At 41.1% G+C, this 24729-nt stretch overlaps 1 protein-coding gene across 2 annotated transcripts in view; it reads left to right on the top strand.

The window, feature by feature from the left end:
* The window catches only part of LOC121289759 (histone acetyltransferase KAT6A-like), a 158437-nt gene that overhangs the window by 108687 nt on the left and 25021 nt on the right, over positions 1 to 24729 (top strand). For both annotated transcript variants that reach the window (XM_041209482.1, XM_041209483.1), the window contains 4 exons: positions 14247 to 14362; positions 19642 to 19783; positions 20604 to 20765; positions 23023 to 23116. In XM_041209482.1, the coding sequence (XP_041065416.1) occupies positions 14247 to 14362; positions 19642 to 19783; positions 20604 to 20765; positions 23023 to 23116 (514 nt within the window). The remainder of the gene's footprint in view (positions 1 to 14246; positions 14363 to 19641; positions 19784 to 20603; positions 20766 to 23022; positions 23117 to 24729) is intronic.

Below are 24729 nucleotides of genomic sequence, written 5' to 3'. Positions count from 1 at the left end.
TGGTTCCCTGGCTTATCTCTACAACCCTTCTTAAATAACGGAAGCACATTAGCTGTTCTCCAATCCTCTGGCACCTCCCCCGTGGCCAGAGAGGAATTAAAAATTTGGGTCAGAGCCCCTGCGATCTCCTCTCTTGCCTCCCTCAGCAGCCTGGGATACAAATCATCTGGACCTAGAGGTTTGTCCACTTTTAAGCCTGCCAACACCTCCAATACATTGTCACTCCCTATATCAATTTACACAAGAACCTCTCAATCATTCTCCCCGAGTTCGATACCTTCATCCTTATTCTCTTGGGTCAAAATGTGAAGTATTCATGTCTTCTGGCTCCACCCATAGATTGCCCCCTTGGTCCCTTATGGGCCCTACACTTTCCCTGGTTATCCTCTTCCCATTGATATACTTCTAGAATATATTGGGACTTTCCCTACTTTTACCAGCCAGAGCTTTCTCATATCCCCTCTATGCTCTCCTAATTGCTTTCTTAAGCCCCAACCTGCACTTTCTGTACTCCACTAATGCCTCTACTGATTTGCTCCCCTTGTACCTCCTAAAAGCCTCTCTTTTCCTTCTCATCGTAACCTGAATACCTCTGGTCATCCATGGTTCTCTGGGCTTGTTACTCTTTTCTATCACCCTAGAGGGAACATGTTAAGCCTGTACCCGCCCCATTTCCTTTTTGAACACCCCCCACTGCTCCTCTGTATATTTCCCCACAAGTAGCTGTTCCCAGTCTACCTTGGCCAGATCCTGCCTTATTTTAATAAAATGCACTTTTCCCCCAATCCAACACATTTTTTTGCAACTTCTCTATTTCTTTGTCCATAACAAACTTAAATGTACTATGTTGTGGTCGCTATCACTAAAATGAAGGTGAATAGCACTGGAAATGGATATGTTGCACTGGTTTTTAAGCAGGTTGCTGTTCTTAGGCATAGTTAAAATGTGTCTTTTGAACATGACTTGGAAGTCCTTAACCACCATATAATCTGGTATAATAGCTGTGGTGAGACAATACTTGGCAGATGATTCACTTCATAACCAATCATGTTTTGGCTTTATTGTGTCATGGTTAACACACCCTTTACAGCCGTAATTGGAGTGAAACATTGGATAAAGTATCAGCTGTGTACCTGTTTATGCATGCTACACTTGTTACTGTGGAGCTTTGAGTTCCTGATTATACATATGGGTGGGTAATATCCGGCTTGAACACTGGACCACAGAGAGCTGTGGTTTTACCAGTAAGTTGTTGCAAGTTCTTCCTGCTTGACCATAATATTCAGCCATCTGGCTTCTAGCATCAGCAACCGTATCTTTGGCTATTGCAGAAAGGAATTGTACAATAATTACAACAACAAATTAGTAAAATGTCCCAAAGTGCTTCACAGGAGCATTACTGAGCAAAATTTGACAGCAAGCTGTACTGCTGGACCAGAAGCCACAGAGACAGTGGCCACAGGAGTGATGGGTGAACAGGACATGGGGCAAGTTAGGATATCGGCAGCAGAGTTTTGAATGAGCTCGTATCTTTGGAGGGGGAAAGATGTCAGGCTAGCCAGGAAAGCATTGGAATAATTGAGTCTAGGGGTAACACAGGCATGGATGAGGGTTTCACTATCATAGAAGCTAATGCAGCAACTGAGCTGAGCAATGTCATAGAAATGAGGGTATGCGGTCTTTGTGGTGGTGTGGCTAAGTAGCCAGAGCCTCATCTAAGGTTGCAAACGGTCTGGCCCAGTGTCAGGCAGTTGCCAGGGAGAGGGATGGGTTTGGTGGAAAGGGACCGAAGAGTATGGCTTCAGTTTCGTTGTCGAAAATTTCTACTCCCCAAGTACTGAAAGTCAGCCAAGCAGTGTGACAGATGAGAGATAGTGGGGATATTGAGGGAGTTACTAGTGAGAGAGAGCTGGTTGTTATTGGTGTAGATGTGGAATCTAATGTGTTTTAGGGTGGTGTTGTCGAGGGGCAGCATATAGGTAAGGAATAGGAGGAGGCCAAGAATAGATCCTTGGGAATGTAAAGAGAAACTTTTGCAGCTGATACTCCAGTTATGACTGGATAGATAAGAATGGAAACAAAAGTACCTGGAAAAACTCAGCAGGTCTGACAGCATCTGCGGAGAAGAGTACAGTTAACTTTTTGAGTCTGTATGACTCTTCACCAGAACTAAGGAAAAATTAAAAAATGGTGAAATATAAGCAAGTTTCATGAGGGGTGGGACAGGTAGAGCTGGATAGAGGGCCAATGATAGGTGGAGATAACCAAAAGATGTCATAGACAAAAGGACAAAGGTGTTGACGGTGGTGATATTAGCTAAGAAATGTGCTAATGGTGACATTAAGGGTAGAAAGCAGGACCAGCAAGGTACAGGTAACCCTAGTGGGGATGGGGTGGGGGGAAGGGATTGAAATAGGCCGAAAGGTAGAGATAAAACAATGGATGGAAATACATTTAAAAATAATGGAAATAGGTGAGAAAAGAAAAATATATATAAATTGTTGAGAAAAGGGGTATCAGAAAGGGGATGGGGATGGAGGAGAGAGTTCATGATATAAAGTTGTTGAACTCGATATTCAGTCCGGGGGGCTGTAAAGTGCCTAGTCGGAAGATGAGGACAGACCGAAGGTGTTCCGCAAGCATGACCCAGACCTCCCTGTCGCTTGCTAGTTTAACACTCCACCCTGCTCTCTTGCCCACATGTCCGTCCTTGGCTTGCTGCATTGTTCCAGTGAAGCTCAACGCAAACTGGAGGAACAGCACCTCATCTTCCAACTATTTTTGTTTTTGTTTCGGATTTCCAGCATCCGCAGTTTTTTGCTTTTAGATAAGCATGGAACCAGGTGAATGCAGTCTCACCCACTGGATGACAGGCATTGGAAGATGTTGGTCTGGTCAACCCTGTCAAAGGCTGCAGAAAACAATGGCAAAAAACAATATTGGTATTCAGCAGCTGATGAGGCACAAATCTGAATCGAGGTTACAAATTAGTATCCACATTTATGCTTTGGAGATAACAGTTTTCCAATTTTAGCTGAGTTGTCTAAGCAATCATGTTTTCTAGGTGTATTGTTGGGTGGCATTGAACATGGGATATCCCTTTAATTGCACGTAAAGATGCAATTTACTACCAGCAGCTTAAATTATTGGAAAGGGTCATCAAAGATGAGAGGAGAAACAAAGAAGGGAAGTGTATTGAAATTTGACCCATTTGACAAACATTTTGCCTCAGTATGCTTTGTGGTACGTAAGCTGCTGCTATTAATTGTGGGCAAATGTGTGCTGTGTAGAAAAGTGGAAAAAAACAAATACCATAGGCCCTCAAAGGATTAAGGCAAACTGCCAGTATTGTTCTGTTTAACTGGTGTGTTTGTTTGCTTTGAAATCAGATGCTGAGCACTGGTCATGTGACTTGTGTCGCAGCTGCTGCAACACTTTAGTGGCCAGAGTTAAAACACATTTCATTTGTACAGAGCAGAGAGCGCAAGCCTTTCTCTGTGTTTTTCACTTCTCTGCACCTGGCTGAAGGGATAAGTTTTTTAAAATCTAAAGTACTGCGCAACTGTGTTCGACCCTGCAAATCTGCGTCTTTGTGCATGCTGTGTGTTTGTACATTTTCTGCTACGTACTCATGTGCAAGCAGTTGTACTGGAGCCGAATGTCGGCATTACCACTTGGCATTCAACTGAAAGAGAGGTGGGAGCATGAAGGGAGGGGTTTGATGGCCCGTGCGTTGACAAAGGTAGAATAATATTTTCTGTTCTTGGTGTTCACTGAATGATAAACTGGTTCAGGGGTCACTGTGGGTAAGCTGCATATTTGTTCTTTGGGGGAAGGGAGGTAAGGTTGCAAGTTCCTTTCATTTTGCTGAAGTTTTGTTTAACTTGGTGCATCCTGCTTTTGGAAGATTCTAAGATGGCAAAAGTATAAATTACTTGATTTGCTAGTTTGTTTATTGGACCCTGTGAGCCTCCTGGTTTCTGAATTGGTATTTGTAAGGCCCTTATTGATGAGTAACTGGGTATGACTTGTGAGACACATGGATGATGGGCACATGAGTGCATTTAGTATAAGATAAAGGATTTCTGGAAATTAGATGCCGACATGTATTCCTGGGAATGGGAACACAAGGCCAAACAAACTGAGTGATTCGAGTGTTGCAAACAAGGAGCAAGAAGTTTACAAGAATTACAGTTGTCTTCTCAGCTCTGAAATTCAGTCCTGTTTTCAGTAATTGATAGATACAATCATGGCAGTCATGAAAAGACCCACTGGCCCATCTAGCCATGCTAGATAGTGTAATGATAACAAGTGAGAACTTGTACATCACCACCAGAACTGAGTTTTGACATAGACTCTGGAATTTGCCACTGGTGTGCCAATGGTACTGAGGTAATTGCTGCTTCTTTCCATGGGTGTTCCAGTTCCCTGACATCACTATCATTTGGTACAGTGAGGCGACATAATTGCAGTGATGCTGGAAGCAGCAGAAGCCTGTGTACATCAGTGGATGGCATTATTCAATAACAGGGTGTCGAACAAGAGTGTTTTTGACTATGGCAAACATTGTAATTGAATGTGAGGATCATCAAGGTAAATGGCAAGATTGGCACAATTTTGTTTTATACTATTGGAGTCTGGCACTTGGAAAATTGTGGTGATATTTCCTGGCTTTTTAAACTGTAGCAAGTCTTGGAACCTTGCACCAAAATACAATTCTCCCCAATTCTGAATCTTATGGTGACCTCCAACTTGGCCATCTTTCTGTCATGCAACAGACTCTGCACTTCCTCATAGAAATACCTCCATTAATGTGTCCTCTGAGACTCTGGACTTCACTCGCCTGGCATACCTTATCTCCAAACTTCGGCCACAGTAGGTTGATGCTTGATGCCAGCTCCGTCCTACCTATAACATTATTCCACTGCAGACACCCTGACTTTAACAAAAAAGCAAAATACTGCAGATGCTGGAAATGTGAAATCAAAACAGAAATTGCTGGAAAAACTCAGCGGGTCTGGCAGCATCTATAGAGAAAGAAACAGAGTTAATATTTCGAGCCCATATGACTGTTCATCAGAGCTAAAGAGAAGTAGAACTGTGATTTTTATATTATTTAAGATGGGGTGGAGCAGTTGGAGCAAAATATAAGGTCAGGGATAGGTGGGAGCTCAGGAGAAATTTGACAGTTGTGTTGCAATTCCAATTTATGGACGCATGGTGCCACAAAATGAAGGAAGGAGGATGGGTACCGTGCAGTTTAGAACACGGTTTTGGGAATGGAAGCTGGCATTTGTGCCTGGTTTTCCAGCACAGAATTTAGATACAGTGTGTATACACCACATGCAAGGAAATTGCTGGGCAAGGCAGCTTCATGTGTGAAAATGCAAAATGAAGATTATAAAATCAGGGTATTATTAGACTCAGAGCAAGCGTCGTCAGCGAGCACAGGAGTGATGGATGAATGGGAAGTGGTGCAAGTTGGGATATAGGCCTTTTGGAGGAACTAGAATTCGTGGGAGGTTGGCTTGGAGTGCAAGTCTGGAGGTAAAAAAGACATGGATGTGTTCATGATTCTCCTCATACAAAAACGACAGATTGGAAAAAACCAGTAGATCCATCAATCCTGTCTCATTGTCATGATGCAACAGAGCTACCATATTATTTCCTGGGAGAGGCAAAAACACACGGGTAATTTAAAGAAAACTTTCTGATCAGTTCCTTTTCCAATACCCACAGGGAATCAAAATGAGATCCAGGAGAGCACAAAGGTTGTAAGATACATCATCCAAAACCCACCTACCTTTTGCTCAGCTCGGAACTTGTCCACTTGGCTTTGAACACATGGTGGATAGAATTTTCAGTTCATGGTCCCAGTAGAAATGGCAGGACCTGTAGTTCAGGAATCCATTGACAGCTGCAGTGAGCTTTGCAGTGGCTCTTTAACTGAGTCATGGCATTAACATCTTGCTTCTAGGTTACCTCACCAATCAAATAGAGAGGACAGAATGACACTTTGATACTGTAAAAAGAAGGATTTTGAATTAAAGGAATCTTGCACCCACTTCGATACATACTACTTTAGTTAACTGTACATTGCATTACTACAGGCTTAGCATTATCGACTGAAGCGAAGACCAATGCAAAGCAGTCATCTAAAACCTTTGCCATATCCTGGGAGTCCAACTGAATCTATCCATAGAAATCTTTCAATGGCCCTGTGTGATTGAAAACATGGAAAAAGATTTAACTATTACATCTCAGTTATTCAGTCTCCTTCCCTGCCTTGTTAGTTGCTATGATAGCAACTTTTTGTACTCAGTTCACTACCCATCCCTGTACTCTTGAGAATTATTTTCTTTAAATCTGTAGAAGTATCTTTTATTGAGTCAGATTTGTCCTTAGAACATGAGCATTTAGGTCACTTTAGCTTTGTTCTAAAATGCCCCCGTGGCTCGTGTTTGATTTTATACACCCTTTCTCAGAATGCCATCAAGATGGAAAATTTCTAATGACTGAATACCACAAACAAGGCATTCTAAACCAAAGATTTATGGTTCCCGGGATATTTATTTCAAACTTTGTGCCCAGATTTATGTTTGTCTAAGTTCCTGCAGCTTGTTGTATAAGAGAGTAAGCCTAATGGAGAGGGTCCCGAGGAGGTTCATGAGAACGATCCCAGGAATGAAAGGCTTAACATATGAGGAACTTATGGAATTTAGAAGGATGAGGGGGGATGTGATTGAAACTTACAGAATACTGAAAGGCCTGGATAAAGTGGACGTGGGGAAGATTAGTAGGAGAGACTAGGACCCTAGGGCACAACCTCAGAGTAAAGGGAAGACCTTTTAGAACAGAGATGATGGGAAATTTCTTTAGCCAGAGAGTGGTGAATCTATGGAATTCATTGCCACAGAAGGCTGTGGAGGCCAGGTCATTGAGTGTATTTAAGACCAAGATAGATAGATTCTTGATTGGTAAGAGGATCAAAAGTTACAGGGAGAATGGGGTTGAGAAACTTATCAGCCATGATTGAATGGTGGAGCAGGCTTGATGGGCTGAATGGCCTAATTTCTGCTCCTATGTCTTATGGTCTTAATGAACAGGGTGCTGCTCTAACTCTGACATTATGGCTCACAAGATTTTGTTACTCTGTTAGTCAGACCTTGATGACCCATAGTTGGCAGTTTAATCTTTGTGAAGTAATTAAATTAATAACCGTATTGAAATAGGAGCATACGATTGTTGCAGTTAATTCTAGGATCTTGCCCTTTTTCTGATGCCACAATGCCTCAATTCCATGACCCGGTTTCCATGTCTATTGAAACATGGGCCTTTCTTCCCCTGCGCGTTGCTCCGCGTAAGACTGGAAGGGCATGAGGTTATATTCAGAGATAAAAACAAAAAAACTGCGGATGCTGGAAATCCAAAACAAAAACAAAAACAGAATTACCTGGAAAAACTCAGCAGGTCTGGCAGCGTCGGCGGAGAAGAAAAGAGTTGACGTTTCGAGTCCTCATGACCCTTCGACAGAACTTGAGTTCGAGTCCAAGAAAGAGTTGAAATATAAGCTGGTTTAAGGTGTGTGTGTGGAGGGCGGAGAGATAGAGAGAGAGAGAGAGGTGGGGGGGGGTGGTGGTTGTGGTTGTAGGGACAAACAAGCAGTGATAGAAGCAGATCATCAAAAGATGTCAACAACAATAATACAAAAGAGCACATAGGTGTTAAAGTTGGTGATATTATCTAAACGAATGTGCTAATTAAGAATGGATGGTAGGGCACTCAAGGTATAGCTCTAGTGGGGGTGGGGAGGGCATAAAAGATGTAAAAAAAAATAAAATAAATAATTTTTTTTTTGAATATGAATTCAACAACTTTAGGTCGTGAGCTCCCTCCCCCTCCCCACCCCCTTTCTGTTTTCCCCCTTCCTTTTTTTTTCCGATAAATTATATAGATTTTCCTTTTCCCACCTATTTCCATTATAAAAAGAGAAAAAAAATATATTTATTTATTTATTTATTTTTACATCTTTTATGCTCTCCCCGCCCCCACTAGAGCTATACCTTGAGTGCCCTACCATCCATTCTTAATTAGCACATTCGTTTAGATAATATCACCAACTTTAACTTTAACACCTATGTGTTCTTTTGTATTATTGTTGTTGACATCTTTTGATGATCTGCTTCTATCACTGCTTGTTTGTCCCGACAACCACACCCCCACTCCACCTCTCTCTCTCTCTCTCTCCGCCCCCCCACACACACACCTTAAACCAGCTTATATTTCAACTCTTTCTTGGACTCGAACTCAAGTTCTGTCGAAGGGTCACGAGGACTCGAAACGTCAACTCTTTTCTTCTCCGCCGATGCTGCCAGACCTGCTGAGTTTTTCCAGGTAATTCTGTTTTTGTTTTTGTCATGAGGTTATATTTGTTGGCTTTTTGTTCCCCTTAATTGGGTTGAGTTCAAAATCTCAGTTTTGCTGTCCTGCTTACATGTGTTACTGTAAGCACAGAAAACAGAGTCACAGTTAAAGGTAGCTACTCAGACTGACAAAAGGTGGGAAGTGGTTTCACAGGATTGACGCTGGGACCACTTCAGTTCACAAAAGCAAAATACTGCAGGTGCTGAAAATATGGAATAAAAACGTAGGCTGGAAATACTCAGCAGATCCAGATGCCATTTGTGGAGAGAAACAGTGTTAACATTTCAGGTCAAGATGACCCTTCATCAGATCTTTCATCCCCCCTTAATTCACCCTTTACATTAATGCTTTGGTCATGCTAATCAGAAGTACAGTTTCAAATTTGTGGATGACACCAGATTGGGTAGTGTGATTAAAACAGAGAAGAACTGCGACAAAGTGCAAAAAGTTATTGGTAAATTTATAAAGTGGACATGTGATTGGCAAGTGAACTTCAATATAGATAAGTGTGAGATGGTGCATTTTGGTGTGAAGTGTAAGGTGGCCACATACTGTTTGGAAAGTGTGGAAATGGGTTAAAGGAGCAGAAGGGATGCAGATACATAAATCTGTAGAAGTAATTATGCTGGTTATAAGATCATTTAAATAGCAAACAAAAAACAGGTGTTAATTTTTAGAGGGCAAGAATTGGAAAGCACAGAAGCTATGTTAAACTTGCATAGAACATCAGTTAGACCATACTTGGAGTCTTGCAAACAGCTCTGATCTCCATATTACTCAAAGGATATCAAGGCACTAGAAAGGTGCAAAATAAATGTCTGTTAGAGTGACACCAGAACTGAGAGGTTATGCATACCAGGAAAAATGGAATAGGCTGGTGCTCTTTTCTCTTGAAAAGAGAAGACTTGATGGGTGACCTATCCTATTAAACCCTTTCATAATATGAGGTAAGATGTTTCCACTTGCAGGAGACACCAGTACTAAGGGTCACAAATATAAGATAGGAAATTCAGGAGAAACTTTTTACTAAGAGTGGTGAGGCTGTGGAGCTCTCTACCAAAGGAGTATTGAGGTGAATTGCCAAGATGCATTTAAGGTGAGACTAGATAAGCACATGACTGAGAAAGGAATAGAGGGATCTATTGATGGGGTTAGATGAAGTGGGTGAAAGCAGGCTCATGTAGAACATAGAAATTAGGATGGACCTACTGGGCAGAAGGGCTGCTTCTGTTTATTTAACCCAGTGTAACATTGGAGGTTATAATTTATTGAAACCTTTCATTATATGCATATAATGTTGTGATTCTCCTGTGTACATGCGCCGATTTTTATAGGGAGCATAATTTCACAAAACGAAACACAATAGAAATATGGTTCACCAAAGAACTCAACAACAATGTAGTATCTATCCTAGAAAAAGCTCTGGAATGATTGAAGTAGCACTGACAGGCAGGATTATAGGTTTCCACGAAAGTTGAACTAGATGGCTGACAAGCCTCCTTTGCACGTTGCTCTTATATGCACACTTGGGAGAAGCTAGAATATAGAAAAGCAGTAGGCAAGAAGCCAGTATGTGCATTTTAATGCATAGTATAATTACGTGATTTTTCTTGCTGTGATGAGAAGCTTTGAAATTTGAATGCTGTTTCTGCACATAAATGCTTCCTAAAATCTTTCAGTTAAAAGATGTGCCTTTAACTGGTGTCATGTGGCAAGAGGATAATTTTCCTGGAAAACTAGACCAGATATTCAAGGGTTTGATCACTGTATGCGTATGATGTAATTTTACTGCTTTTGGAAATGTTTGAGGCCGTCAAAAGGAGAAGTATTCTTCTTCAATTATCTTCAAATGTTTGTGCATGTGATTACAGTTAAGTGGAGTAGCTGGAACTTTTGAAATGCAGGGCTCCGATCATGATCAGCTTTTTCTTGCAGATGAAGAATATTCCTTTAGGTTTCCATAGATGCATGTGACATTGATGTAATTGATAGTTTGCACAAGGTCTGTTTCTCAACTTACCTGTACAGTACCTCATTAACGGTACCACTGCTACGGCAACACCCATATATGGAGAAGTACTCCTTGGGGCTGCTTGTTTTCATCCCTTTGGAGGATGTACATGTGCCACTTATTTCACTTCATTTAATTGTGAGCACTACGACCTGTTCGCTTGTTTTTCATTCTTATCTCTCTCTCTCTCTCTCTCTCTCTCTCTCTCTCTCTCTCCTTTGTCAGCTCTTCTAATTTGCTTCCCTGCACCTGTAGGAATTCCTGAAAATGTGACAATGATTTTTGACACTGAAGTAATGACTGAGCTGCAATTTCATAATTCCACATTGTGTATCTACCAAAGATCATAAGCCAGTACTTCAAGTTGTGGGCCTTTTTCATAGCAGTCAGTGGTATTCAGTAGAAATACATAGGAGTTACAACACAGAAAAAAGTCATTGAGCTGACCAGTCTTTGTCAGCATTGGCCCTCTGCACAAGCAGATAGTAGTTGTATTTGCATTTTCCCACCTTGTTCCCATATCCCCTCATCACCGTTTCCTTTATTCACTAATCTAATGTAATCTTGAATATTTACATATTTTCTGCATTAGCTACTTTCCCCAGAAGTGAATTCCATTGCCTCAACTACCTCTTGCTCTGTTTAAAATCTCTTAACTGTACTCTTGCCCCAGTGGCCCCTTATTCTGGACATCTCTGGGAACAGTCTGGTTCTGTCTACCTTGCTCCGTCCTTTCACAATTTTAAACAGTTATAACATGGGATCCTGCAATCTGCGTTAGAGCAAAAAAGGAAATTCAATCTTTATTTGTATTTCTCATACTATGCTCAGAGAGCTGAGGCCAATCATATGCAGATCCTGTACCATGTGGGAATTCCAGAACACTTTGTGTGCATGAGAAAACTACTTATACAAGACATGGCAGTAACTGCTCGAGCTGAGCGTTTCAAAGCTTATGGGACTTCTAATGTCACCACAGTGCATACAAGAAGCTGAGAGTTTTGTTGGCAGCATCTTTCAGGAGGTGGTCATCCCACAGCTACAAAGGGTACCAAAAGCAAGTTAATTATGGCGAATCTTCGTAAATACCAGTTAGACTCAGCTGGACTATTTTCAGTTCTCAGTATTGCACGTTAGGAATGTTGGCAAGGCTTTGGGGAGGGTGCAGAAGAGATTCACTAGAGTTGGACCAAGTTTGAGAAAGTTCAGTTAGTAGAGAGACTAGAGAAGAGAGCGCTGTTCTCATTGAAGCAGAGAAGGCTAAGAGGATGTTTGATAGAATTCAAATCATGAATAATTTTGATAGTGTGAATAAGAAGAAACTGATTCCAGTAGTGGAAGGGTTGGTAACCAGAGGACACAGATTTCAGATGTTTGCTGGAGGCAACATCAGTAAACATCTTTTTACACAGCAAGTTACTGTAATTTGGAATGCACTGTTTGAAAGGGTGATGGAAGCAAATTCAGTAGTAACTTCCGAAACGGAATTAGATATATTCTTGAAGGAAGAAAAATTTACAAGGATGGGGGAGGAGGGCTAATTGGATAGCTCTACCAAAGAGCTGGCATAAGCACAATGTGCCAGGTATCCTCTCTTTCCCCACCCACACACACACACACACACACACACACACACACACACACACACACACACACACACACACACACACACACACACACCCCCCACCACCACCTCACTCCCTTCCTGTGCTATCTCATTCTATCATTCTAAGCACCAAGTATATAGGTATTCTTATAAGAGGAAAGATGTCCCATCCAAAGTGATAGAGGAAATAGAGATTAAATGGTAATCAAAAAGGGTAGATTATGACAAATTTCAGCTGCAGAATATCCTTGAAAACTGAACAATATAGTGTGTGCTGCAGAAAATTGAAAAAGGATATAAGAGGAGCAAAGGGAGATTGAGAAAAAAATTGACTAACATAAACGAGAACCCAAAAATCTTCACGAACAAAAGTAGAAGGATAATTGAAGAAATGGTGTGTTTAGCAGACACCAGAAAACCTTTTTCTTTAACTGAAAGAGACATTGAAAGATAAACTTCATATTTTTCCATTCAGAGTGTGCAGACAAATCTGTCAAGTACCTTGCACAAGTCACCAAGCACACAATAATGATGCCAGCACTGAACTGAACCTTCAGTGCTGAATAAACCCTCAGTGTTACGGTCATCTGGCCAGCTCTTGTTTTTGTGTTTACTGGCCCAAGCCTTAAAAATAAAAGTTAATGCTCCAATGAAGCATATATCTTCAAGAGGGTTGTGTTGGGGCCAGTAACACACTGCACCTGAGGAGTTCCCTTTGCTCAATATTGAGTTGCATTTTTGACGTTAGACAATGATTCTGAAAAGTCAAATTCCAATTATTATGTAGTAGATGAGCCATTGTCACAAGTTCATAGGTGAATTGTACATGTTGATGCTTCCAGCTTTGTAATGTCAGCGTTGTAGTAACTGTAGTAAAACTGTTTGACTCCATGGACATAGGAAGATGGGTTGTTTTTAGTTCTCTCTGTTCTCACTCCTGTGCATGTTTGTGCAAAACAGTTATCAATCTCTTAACTGAATACACAATATATCTCCATTGGTTCTACATATTCCATTATTCTGTGCATGTTTTATACGTTGTATCATGAGAATAATAGGATCATATCTTCAAGAAAGCAGAAAACTGCTGGCATGTTTTTGGTGAATAAATATTTGTTGCTGTTTTTTTTCCTTTTCTGAACATAGTGACATGCATTTTATATGAGCCTTCTGCTATAGAAAGTGTACACAGTGTATGTCATCAGGCCATTGAGCTGTGCAGGGCACAGTGGTGAAGCCCCAAATCTGTTCTCATGATGCCCATCCACTCCTTCTGCACCATCTCATCTCACATGCGAAGGGAAATTGTCATAGTCCAACTGCCACTACAGCTGAGGCCAACTAGCTCAGTATCGCACAGTAATTTGAAATGGGAGATGCTGGTCACTATGGCTGAATACATCAGCACTCTGTATTTGCCAATTGGATTGTAGATGGAACTCATGAATCGTACGTTGTTTATGTATTTTTCCCTTAGATTCTATCAATCTTCACACTATCCACTACCATTTACAGACAAGAAATGGCCATTCTGCCCTCAGGCCTTCCTACTCTTGAGCTGGCCATGGTGTTTCAAAGTTACATGTTTCTTGTGTGCTTCTTCCTGAGTTAAGTGCCAAGATGGAAAACAATATGGAACTCTGAGAGGAACCTGAGACTGAACACTGTGTGGTGTACATTGCCAAGGGGAGAAAATAATTCTTTAAAATGGTTGCACACAGCATGGGGATGGTGCGGTGGTGGGGCTGATAGCATTGATTCCCAAATAATTGCAGAAAAATTTCAGGGCCCAAGCTGCCTTTCGCAGAAATTGTGAAAGTTTCTCATGAAACCTGCTCACTATATGAGGAATAGCAGGTGAGTCTGGAATTGGGATGGACCTTTAGTAAAACTAAGGTGAACAGAATATCTCTCTTGGAGGGAGAAAGAGTGACTATGCAGTTAGATTGGTTATATGCATGAGACAAAGTGGAATAAAGACACAGCTAATTCCCTGGAAACCTGTATCCCTACCTGCAGAGTGAAACTAGGGGGTGATGACATTATTCAATGGAAACCAGTTGTGTGTAGTGCATAAGAAAATAGTAATGTTCTAGTTGCTTTATAACTGAAGTTGAGAAAATCATTTGTTTGTTTAAGAATACCTAGGGGATTAAAATAATTGACAGTTTTAATATTTATAACACGTATGTTTTTCTTCAACAGAAAGTTGGAGTCACTGGCCCACCCGATCCACAAGTCCGCTCACCTTCTGTTATTGAATTTGGAAAATATGAGATCCAGACCTGGTATTCCTCTCCATATCCCCAGGAATACACCAGGTACTATATGTTTTGAGCTGAGCATACAACGTCAAAGTTGGCTTTCTCTTTTTCCTTTTACTTTTTGTAAATTGAGTAAATAAAACTAATTGCATGCAGAGAAAGTAAAAAAGAAAGTCTTGCATTTATATAGTGCTTTTCAGGACCATCTCAAAGCACTTTACGGCCAGTATAATACTTATGAAGTGTAATCGCTGTTTTCATGTAGGAAATGTAGCAGCCTATTTGCACACATCAAACTCTCACAAACAGCATTGTGACAATGACCAGATCATCTGTTTTTCTGATGTTGACTAAAGGATAAATATTGGCCAGGGCACCGAAGATAGCTCACCTGCTCTTCTTTGAAATAGTGCCATGGGATTTTTTACATCCACCAGAGCAGGCAGATGGGGTTTAATATCTCATCCATAAGACAGCATCTCCAACAGTGCAGCGCTCCCTCGGCATTGCACTGGACTGTCAGCCTTGATTTTTGTGCTCCAGTGGGCTGGAACCAGCGAGAGTGCTACCAAGTGAGCCATGGCTAACACTAGGAGGAAGAAGAAACAGTTCGATGAATTTCATCCAGGAGAGATACATTGTGCTGAGGACATGTCAGTTACATAAACGTCTTAGAATCTAAACATCAGGGAAATTAAACCTCAAGTTAAATGAAAAGCCTTTACTCAATCTCTGCCATCTGTTACTTCCTGTAATGTGCATGAAACATTATAAGCACGGTTTTAAAGCCAGTCTTGAAATTGCATTAAAGCACAGGGAGATTGTTCTACAGTCAGGTTTACAGAACAAGCCAAGTCATTTTATTCATGAGTTAGAGGAAATTATTCAACAGTTGTCATGGAGAATTAAAAGATAATTTGGAACATGGTCCATATTTTGAATCAATAATCAACCTGGTGAATGTTGACTGTTAACATGTAGCAATGTATGTAGCATTCCAGAACGATTTTAAACATTATACTCAAGGTGTTCACACTACTACCACTTCACAGCACACTGCTAGCATTATTTTACATGCTGGGGAGGATCAATCTCGTTCCTCATGTGAAACCCATTGGTAGGGAATCACCACTAGTACGATATGATACTCTACAATTATGACCACCCTTTGTCCTTGCAATCATGTTGCATAACATCAAAGAGCAGTGTTACATTAATCAGTTTCAGAAAACCTTGTGTTATGAATAGTGGGAACACAGTCCTCTGGAGCGAACTCTCCTTAAGCCAAAATGATCCATTAAAGAATTGGGTTTTTTTTAGTTTTCTTGTACAAGGTGGTTGTTTTCAGTTTATTATGGGCCATTTAAAACCAGAAGAATGCAACTCTCTTCTATTACAATAGAGGACTGATTGAACTTCACTTAGAACCTCACATTGCTCAATAACTCCTCTGTCAACCAGCTGCCATTATGATACTGGCTGATTATCTTCCTTCACAAGGGAAGGTGGTGAGGGGAGGTCGTTGCAGTAACAGTGAATCAGAAATGACAGTCACTGCCTGGCAATGGAAACTCAGGGCCAAATTAACCCTCTGTTGCAGATTTCATGATCCTAAATGTGAACTAAACAGATGAGGATACTGTTTACTTCTGACCAGCCAGTCTGGCTTACAAATAAAACCAGGAGAGAGAAAGTTATCAGTGAGGGCTGAGAAGCTTCTCACTCAAGCTCTTAGCCTAACAGGCAGGATAACCCTGGTTAGACATAGAACAGGATATTTATCTGCTTGCTTTGTTCACGAGTGCAGTTTTAGCCGGTTCAAACTGCAATAGTGTCCCTGTGTGCACTTCAGGGTCCGAGGGTCTACCAACCTGTGCTTAAAATGTCTGAACTTGGGTAAGTGAGACATGCCACGACAGAGATATCCTGTACACTCAATATACAGTTAACAAAAACCTCAAATTTTTTGTGGATCGCTGTGCTTTGATTTTGTCACAGTTGAACCTGATGGATTGCTGTGGATGTCAAACAATGATTAACCAAAAATAAATACAGCATTTTATTTTACATTTGCTAGGGTAAATTTTGAAGGCATTCTCATGTTATGAATTTCTCCTGAACTCTCAAACAATATGATTGAATCCAAGAATTATTTGCCTGGAAACACAGCGTTCAAATTTCCTTCCCCATCACTCACATTGTGTATGTAATCATTTGGATGAAGCCAGTTCCCATTTACTCTCACTATGTTGGAATGCGATATACCACGTTAAATCACACCATCAGGAATTCATGATCTTACCACTTAAGTGTACAGTACTGATGCTTTTCATTACTCTGTGCATTGAACATGTAGCTCATTATACACCAATCCCCCATCACACATTTTCAGTTTGCATTGCAATATGTTTTAATGAGACTCATCATCAAAGCTCCAATGCTTTTTATGCTGAAATAAGGCACAAAGAGCTCATTAAATCAAAGAGATACAACCGAGTGGTTAAATTGGGTTGAGCTGTCCTTTTTCAGCGTTGAAGTATGCTGCAACACTGATTGTGACCATTAGTGGATAGTGATTTAACTAATGAATTGCAGCTCCCAGCCTTATTAGAGCAAATCAAGCTTTTAACATGGAAAAATGGCCATACTCTCAGCTGATAGCATCCTGAGAAATACAGTCTGCTGTCCTTGATATCATCAGCTTAAAGTGTTGTCAATTGGTGTACTTAATTAAATTGTACCAGATAACTACAATAGAGAAAAAAAAATCTCACTTGGGCTAATACCGTCTAATGTTGTGAAAACTTTTTTCCAAATTCCTACTTAAAGCATGGAATTCCTTGCTGAGATACCATTCCTGGGCATCAGTGGTATACAGTGGTTGCTATTCATGAGCTTATTTTGGTGGTGACAGAGAGGAAAGAGGGTCTCAAATCCCACGCATTAATCATTAGATTCAAATAAGAGTAGATAGGGGAAAAGAGGTCATATTTGTTGATTATTGTCAGTGAGCATCTACACACTTAACAGGTCCCGGAAAATATTGACTGTCAGCATAAAGCACTAGGTTGGCATGAACCAATTATGGACTTAACAAGTGGGGAAAAAATCTGATCCAGTATGTCATTATTCAGCTGTCCTAAAAGGATACTTCACAGCAGACATGCAGTGCTGCTGGCCTCCCTTCACCTGAATTCACTCAGCCACTGCTAAACTCTTCACCTGCTTGTACATTTTCCTGTCTTCCTGTACTGCTAAGTTCAGACTTTGTTGTGAGATGATGATTCCAGATCCAGTTTGAATCCCTGATTGATGTTTTCATTAACTGGATTATTCCTTGATTCCGGGAATCTGTACAAAATAGAGTTTTTGTTTCTGGATTTGCTGAAAATGTTAAATTACAGGAATTTACTGAATCAAAATTGATTGGCAATTTCAGTAAATCTATACTGACAAGCTATGCAAATGGGAGTTGAGCTCGTTAGGCGAGGCACAGAAAAAATGGTTGTGGAATCCAGAAGGTCACATTATGCATGACAACAAAAAAGTTGCAGCTGAGGCAGAATTGTTGCAGTGTTGGATTCTCTGCATTGTCAAGAGTGAGCTTCATTGGGTGAGACTCCATTAGTCTTGTTTACTGAACATGAGTTCACTTTCTTTTGACTGGACAAGACCCCCTTTACTTCTAGTGCATGTGATTAACTTCTGTGTGCACTTCTTTTAAGACACTCAGGGTCCTTAACCCCACTGTGTAATGAAAATAGATACGTTCTGACCACAAACAAATGTGTTATTTGGTATTTCGGATACTGCAGTAAGGTCAGCATAGAACATGTGGTTAGTGTGAGATTGTGGAATGTGTTTTATTCACTTCCTTTTAAATAGTTTTTGTTGCCATTGTGGTGTTGCTGAAGAAACTGGTGGTGCCAAATTAATAGCAGTTGTTCCATCCCTCTCCCTATTCACCTGTACCAAAAGGGAGTAAAGCCTTGCTTCTGCTAGCATGGTTTTGCTTTTGCATTTCCTGAGCTTGAAGCAATTGGTTTTGCACTATTGATTGAGAAATCCCAAATTGATATTTGTGTGTCTTTGGTTGCTGTTCAACTGAAATTTTTTTTATTGACTTTTTTGCTCACACCTTTCTTTCTACCCCAATTTTGCAAACTCTTCACCCACCAGGTTATGGATGGCAGCCTGGTCACAAGAATATTTGCAAGAGTAGCCTGGCTTAATTTGCCAGCAAGGTTGTCTTTTCCCCCACCCCACCGCCCCCCCCACAATCAGGTACATTTTGGGTATTGTATTAAAAGGCTTCGATTCAGGATTGAACTCCTTTCATGTTGGATTTTAAATAACACCTGTTCACAACCCAATATGAGATCAATGTTTCTTTGAAGGTGAATTACACTAACGTAATACTAACCAATAGTAAGCTTCCTTTTGAAGGGAACCCAGGGAAAAGATAGTGACAGATAAAGTAGCTTGAAGACAATTTTTAAACTAATTGGTGCAAGGGTTAAGAATGCATTTCATGCTCGTTTTCCTGTTTACTTAACCCACCTAACCTTACAAGTTACACTAACCTTTGACTCGGGGAAGAGCACAAACGGCAACTTATCAAAGGGTGCACAGTATCATAGGAAGCCCTTAGGGGCTCTGCGTGCTTTGACCTTTTCTATTGCCTACAATACCACATCACCATTAAGATTCCTTTTTTTCAACTGCAGTTATCCTTCCATGTTTTGAATTTTTTTTTATTCCTGACATCTCTGATTCCACTCAACATTTGGCGACCAAAGTGGTACTTCGTTGAAGGATTTCATGTTGCGGGGATTTTTTCAGATTTTTGACAGAGCTCACATTTTTATTAAGTGATGATTAATGGGCTGCTTCCTCTTCTCCCACTTCTTCATCACCCACCCTCCCAACCCCTACCAGAGTATCCCTCTTTCCATTTCCCAGCAGGCGTTCACTTTTGCAGATGTTTGGCTTCAGCAGAACCAACAGCTTCCTAAACCATACAAGAATCTTAGTCTATCTGAATCACCTGTCCCAGCACCTGACTTCCAGTTTTGCAGACAGGGCCGTGTTCCAGTAATTACGATTGGTAGTTCTTCTTGAGTGTAAGATAAAGCAACATCTGTTACTCTAAGATGGGTAGACAAGAGATGTGTGTCTCGAGAGTTTGTGGGTAAGCCAATGAAACCTCTAGACACACAAGCAGCTTGATGTGTGTTTGGCGGGGGGGAAAGGTGGCACACGGTCTCACATGGCTGCCTTTGCGAAAACTGATGATGCTCTGGCTGTGTTCTTATCTATGTATTCATCTCTTTCAGGCTGCCTAAGTTATACTTATGTGAATTTTGCCTCAAGTACATGAAAAGCAAAAGCATTTTGCAGCAACACATGAAGAAATGTAATTGGTTTCACCCGCCTGCAAATGAGATTTACAGGAAAGACAACATCTCCGTGTTTGAAGTAAGTTTGGGTTTTTGGCTTCCATGAAATTAGTCTGCTGTGGGGCAGTTAACTTGTGATTAAATGCGGGTGTTCAGAGCATAAAATGTATCTTCCTCCTTTCATGAGCAAAGCGTTTGGTATCCATTCCCATTAAACCTGGCTTTAAACTCCAAAACAATTTGGGTCATTTTATGTAAAGCCACTCGCTTTTTCTACATAGTGTCCAGCATGTTGAAAATGATGTGTATACACACACATGGCCCAATAGTTTTAAACCATAAAACAAGGATTCCAAAAAAGCCAATAAATCAGAAGGCATGCAAATGTAGTACCTTACAGCTTGGGTGATGCTGATAATTCCAGCTCCCATTTAAAACTGTAAGTTAAATGCAACCCAGGATGCAACGTTGCTTTACATCAGCCTGTCTTGTGTCTGAATTCAACTTGAATCGTAATGCAAAATGGAAGTCATTACACAGCTCCCTCTGTTAAATTGCCCATCGCTGAACAATTCTTTTACTTTTCTTTTATTTAATAGAATGTGTATTTCCTCTTGGCTCATTTTGCTTTTTCCCCAAAAACTCAACCAGAAACCTAGCAGATCAGGCTTCATAGGAAGCATCCAGGAAATTATTTTTGTATCTATTTCTCTCCCTCCTCCCCATGCTTGTTCTTTCAATCTCCCCAAGTTCGGCTATTTCCAAAAGCATCTTGCTTTGACAATTTAATATTTTTCTTTTCTTTCTCTGTGCCCTTCCTAACAAGGAACCTGTCGTGGCAATGGCTTTAATATTTTATCATCATCTTGCCGTTTTGAATAACTGTCTGTTTTGTACAGGTGGATGGAAACATCAGTACCATATATTGCCAGAACCTGTGTCTACTGGCCAAACTCTTCCTTGACCACAAGACACTGTACTATGATGTGGAGCCCTTCCTCTTCTATGTGTTGACACAAAATGACAGCAAAGGCTGCCATCTCGTGGGCTACTTCTCCAAGGTGAGTCCCAGCTGTCCTTCATTTCAGAAACCAATGAAACTAAAGCGACATACAATTGTAGCACTCATTCCAAACTTTTAAAACACATTTTTTAGGTTCCGGATGATCTTTCGTCTTTGAATGTGTAATGTTTGTGGTATTAGCTTTGTAGCTTTCTGCCCTATATTAAGCTCTGGACTGAAGCTTAATTTGTTCATTGGTTACTTGTCGGCTCACCACCTTGTGACTACCGCCCTCGCATCTTAACGACGGCTGCAAGAAATTTAGTTGTCTTCACACCTATATCTGCTCAACTGTTGCAGCCCCACTTACCCCTGCTGTGGCCTGACATGATTCAGAAGAGAGCAACACAAAATAATTAATTGTTCCCTTTCTTTGAGGAGTGTCCAATTTTCAGAATTACCCTGCTTTTTATAAAGGCTACTTTTTCACATCCCACCCCCACCATTTTCTCCAGTTACTCCCTTCCCCTCATCTGGAACATAATTCACCCATGCCATTGCTCTCAACACTTGGAATCTCTTCATCCTGGCTTCTGCCCTGCTGAAATACTGAAACCACTCTGGACAAAGTCACCAGTGCCACTGATTTTGACTAGTTCTTCCCCTCAGCAGCTTTTAACATGGCCAGCAGCACCATCCTTTTTCCGTGTCTCTTTACGACATTGCTCTTTTTCTATGGTTCCGCTCCTGCCTGGCTGCACATAACAGTACATCTCCTACCAACACTTCTCCTCCCAAGCCCGCATCGTTACCTTCAACATTTTCCCATCTTTGAGTCTCCCTCCCATCTCTTTTAATTCTCATGTATGTTGCTTCTTGTGTGGGCATGGTTGGCTTTCATATGGATACCACTGATAACTGTTTTTACCTTTGTACTACCACCCTTGATTCTGTGAATGGATTGTTTGTCTGACGGTTGTGAATTTTTCAGGATTTCTTGCAGCTCAACATTGGCAAGATTTGAGCCACTCTGATCAACTTTCCCAATTCTGTCCTGATTCCTGATGGTCCACCCTCGTGCAAATGTATGCCTTGGCAGCACACCTTGCTGCTACTAAACCCCTTTATTATTGCCTTTCTCTCACACACACACACACACACACACACTTGACTTTTCCAATGTGTTCTTGGCTTCTCTAGCTCCATCAAATTTGAATTCCAACTCTTCTACCCACACCCGATTACACTTTTTATTGCCTTGCTCCTTGTTGGCTTTAATTGATTTCCCACCCTTCAACTCAATTTAATATCTTTAGATCTTCGCACAGCCTCACCCTGCCCTACAGACAATCTTCAAACCTGCTCCCTCCTTTTTTCCAGCCCTGATCTACTGCCCCAATTTCCTTTTCCCCCTCCTTTTCTTCACTATTGGTGACAGAATCTTCAGTAGTTTTTCCCCACATGCTGGGGCTTCTCTCCTTTAGAACTCTCTAATCTGCTAGTTCTTTCCGTACCTTCAAGTCCATCAGTAAAACCTGCTTCTTGAATAGCACCTTTGACTCTCTAAATTCTCCATGGCTCCAACCATCCCTTTCACACACAACCCCTCCCTCCGTGGCCCCCAACCCACTCCAATCCCCAGCCCCCACAATTATGAACAGCCTTGGGACGTTTTGCAACGTTCAAGGAACTATATAAATGCACTTTGCTCTCTTAAGTGCACAGACGGTGAACAAAATGTAATTGGTTCTCTTACCACTCGCTACAAAGTGCACAAAACTTAGGCTGGTAGTGATTGCTCTAATTCCTTTCTCTCTACTTGTTGAGAATCACTTTGCTTTTGTGGATTCACAGACACAAGTAACAGTGAGGAATTGTGGATCCATACCCAAATGCTATCACTCATTGCTGCTGCACATGAGCCTTGGAACATGCCAGGCCACTTCGTTGCCTTCTGGGACAAAAGTTAAAGATTGCACTCAGACAATTTTATTTTGAACATGAAACACATTGTCTCTATGCAAATCCAGAAAGGATGTTTACTAGAGCTGGAGACTTGCCACAAATTCTAGGTTTTATGGTACCCTATAAATAGCTTTTCTGGCAGCAACTTTAAATCTTAAAAAAAAACACAAACCGGGTCATGAAATTTATGGAGGAGCTGTGGGGGAAGCCAAAACTTCCCTGGCAAACCTGCACGTATGATCACAAAACCTGGGAGTCTCGGGGCTAAACCTGGAGCATTGGTATGGACATTCTGTATATTTGTTCTCCGAGTTTATGATTTATTTTTATGTTCCTCCATTCATATTCAGGAGAAGCATTGCCAGCAGAAGTACAATGTGTCCTGCATCATGATTCTTCCCCAGTACCAGAGGAAGGGATATGGAAGGTTCCTCATTGACTTTAGTAAGTGGATAATCTTGCAGCAGATTTATGAGAACTCTTGAAGTGTTTTTTTTTTATAAGAACTCATGACCACAATTCATAGCAAGCAAACAGTCATGCCTCCCTCCATGCACAACATAACACTGAACTGTGAAATAAAACCTCTCCTCAGAGAGGTGAAAATGCAACAATGGCATCGTTACAACAACATCACTGAGAATACAAGAATAACAGGGAAGTTTTACTGCAGCTGTACCGGGCTTTGGTGAGACCACATCTGGAGTACTATGTGCAGTTTTGGTCTCCTTTTTTGAAAAAAGATATAATTACGTTAGAAGCAGTTCAGAGAAGATTCAGCCAACTCATTCCTGGGATGAAGAGCTTATCTTATGAAGAAGGGATGAACGGTTGAGGCCTATACCCCTTGGATTTTAGAAGAATGAGAGGTGGTCTTATTGAAATGGATAAGATCCTGAGGGACTGACAGGTTAGATACCAGGAGGATGTTTCCTCTTGTGGAGAAGATTAGAATTAAGGGACACATTTTAAGAATTAAGAGGTCTCCCTTTTAAGATGGAGATGAGGCAGTTTTTGTGTGGAATCTCTTCCCCAGGAATCAGTGGAGGCTGGGTCATTGAATTTATTCAAGGCAGAGTTAGATAGATTTATGATTGACAAGGGAGTCGAGGGATATGAGGGCCAGACAGGAAAGTGAGCTTGAGAATGGCAGAGCAGACTCTAAGGGCTGAATGGCCTACTCCTGCTCCTAAGCCCTATGTTCCTTTGCTCTTAAACCTTTACAATGATGTTTTAAAATAGGTTTTGTATTTCTACAAATACAAAGTTGTATTCTTGTAACTGGAGAAATCTACAGGATTATAGATAAATTGTAATGCATTTTGTTTTGTTCTTCAGTTCTGATCTTTTTTTTGTACTCTTGTGGAACTGTATTCATCTTATTTAAGTACTTGCATCATTTTTAATGTTTGAAGGAATGTGGGAAAACTATGCACTGGATTAGAAAGACGGCGTTGTGATTATAGTTCCTTGCAGGATAATTTTCACTCTTAAGAATGTGCCCTATTTAGGTGAGGTACACATGAAGGGACTGTGTAGCAGGAACATTCACCCTAGTATTTGCCTAGAGAGTTGTAGAGAAACATTAGAAGTACCTAGAAGCAGATTTCCAGTTCAACCTGTTAACAGGGAAAGAAGATTGAGACTTATAGGTAATGGGTTAAATAGGGATATGTTTGCACTTAAAGCTATTTCCCCATGTGGTTAAATACAGCAGAAAATGTACCACGGACTGGATTTTACAGCCACTCCCTGCCCCCGCTGGGCATGGGCATGTAAAATATGTCGAATGACTAATCTACCACCTTCCTGCCCCCCTCCCTCCTCCACCCACGGCTGTAACATGCTGGGTAGTGGTGGGAGACAGAAGAAAATGGGAAGGCTATTTTTTCAACAGATTTGGTGAAACGGAAGGAAGGAAGGGGTGGGCACATCGCTCAGGGCAGTGCCCTGTGCGCATTGGTGGTGAGGGGGTTGGGGGGGGGGGGGGGGGGGGGGGGGCGCCACCCCCCTCACAATGTTACCCCTCCTTTATGCCTCCCTGCTGAACCTCCAAA

Source organism: Carcharodon carcharias, chromosome 17 (assembly GCF_017639515.1).
Source record: "Carcharodon carcharias isolate sCarCar2 chromosome 17, sCarCar2.pri, whole genome shotgun sequence".
NCBI lineage: Eukaryota > Metazoa > Chordata > Chondrichthyes > Lamniformes > Lamnidae > Carcharodon > Carcharodon carcharias.
This window is presented reverse-complemented; position numbering and strand designations above follow the sequence as displayed.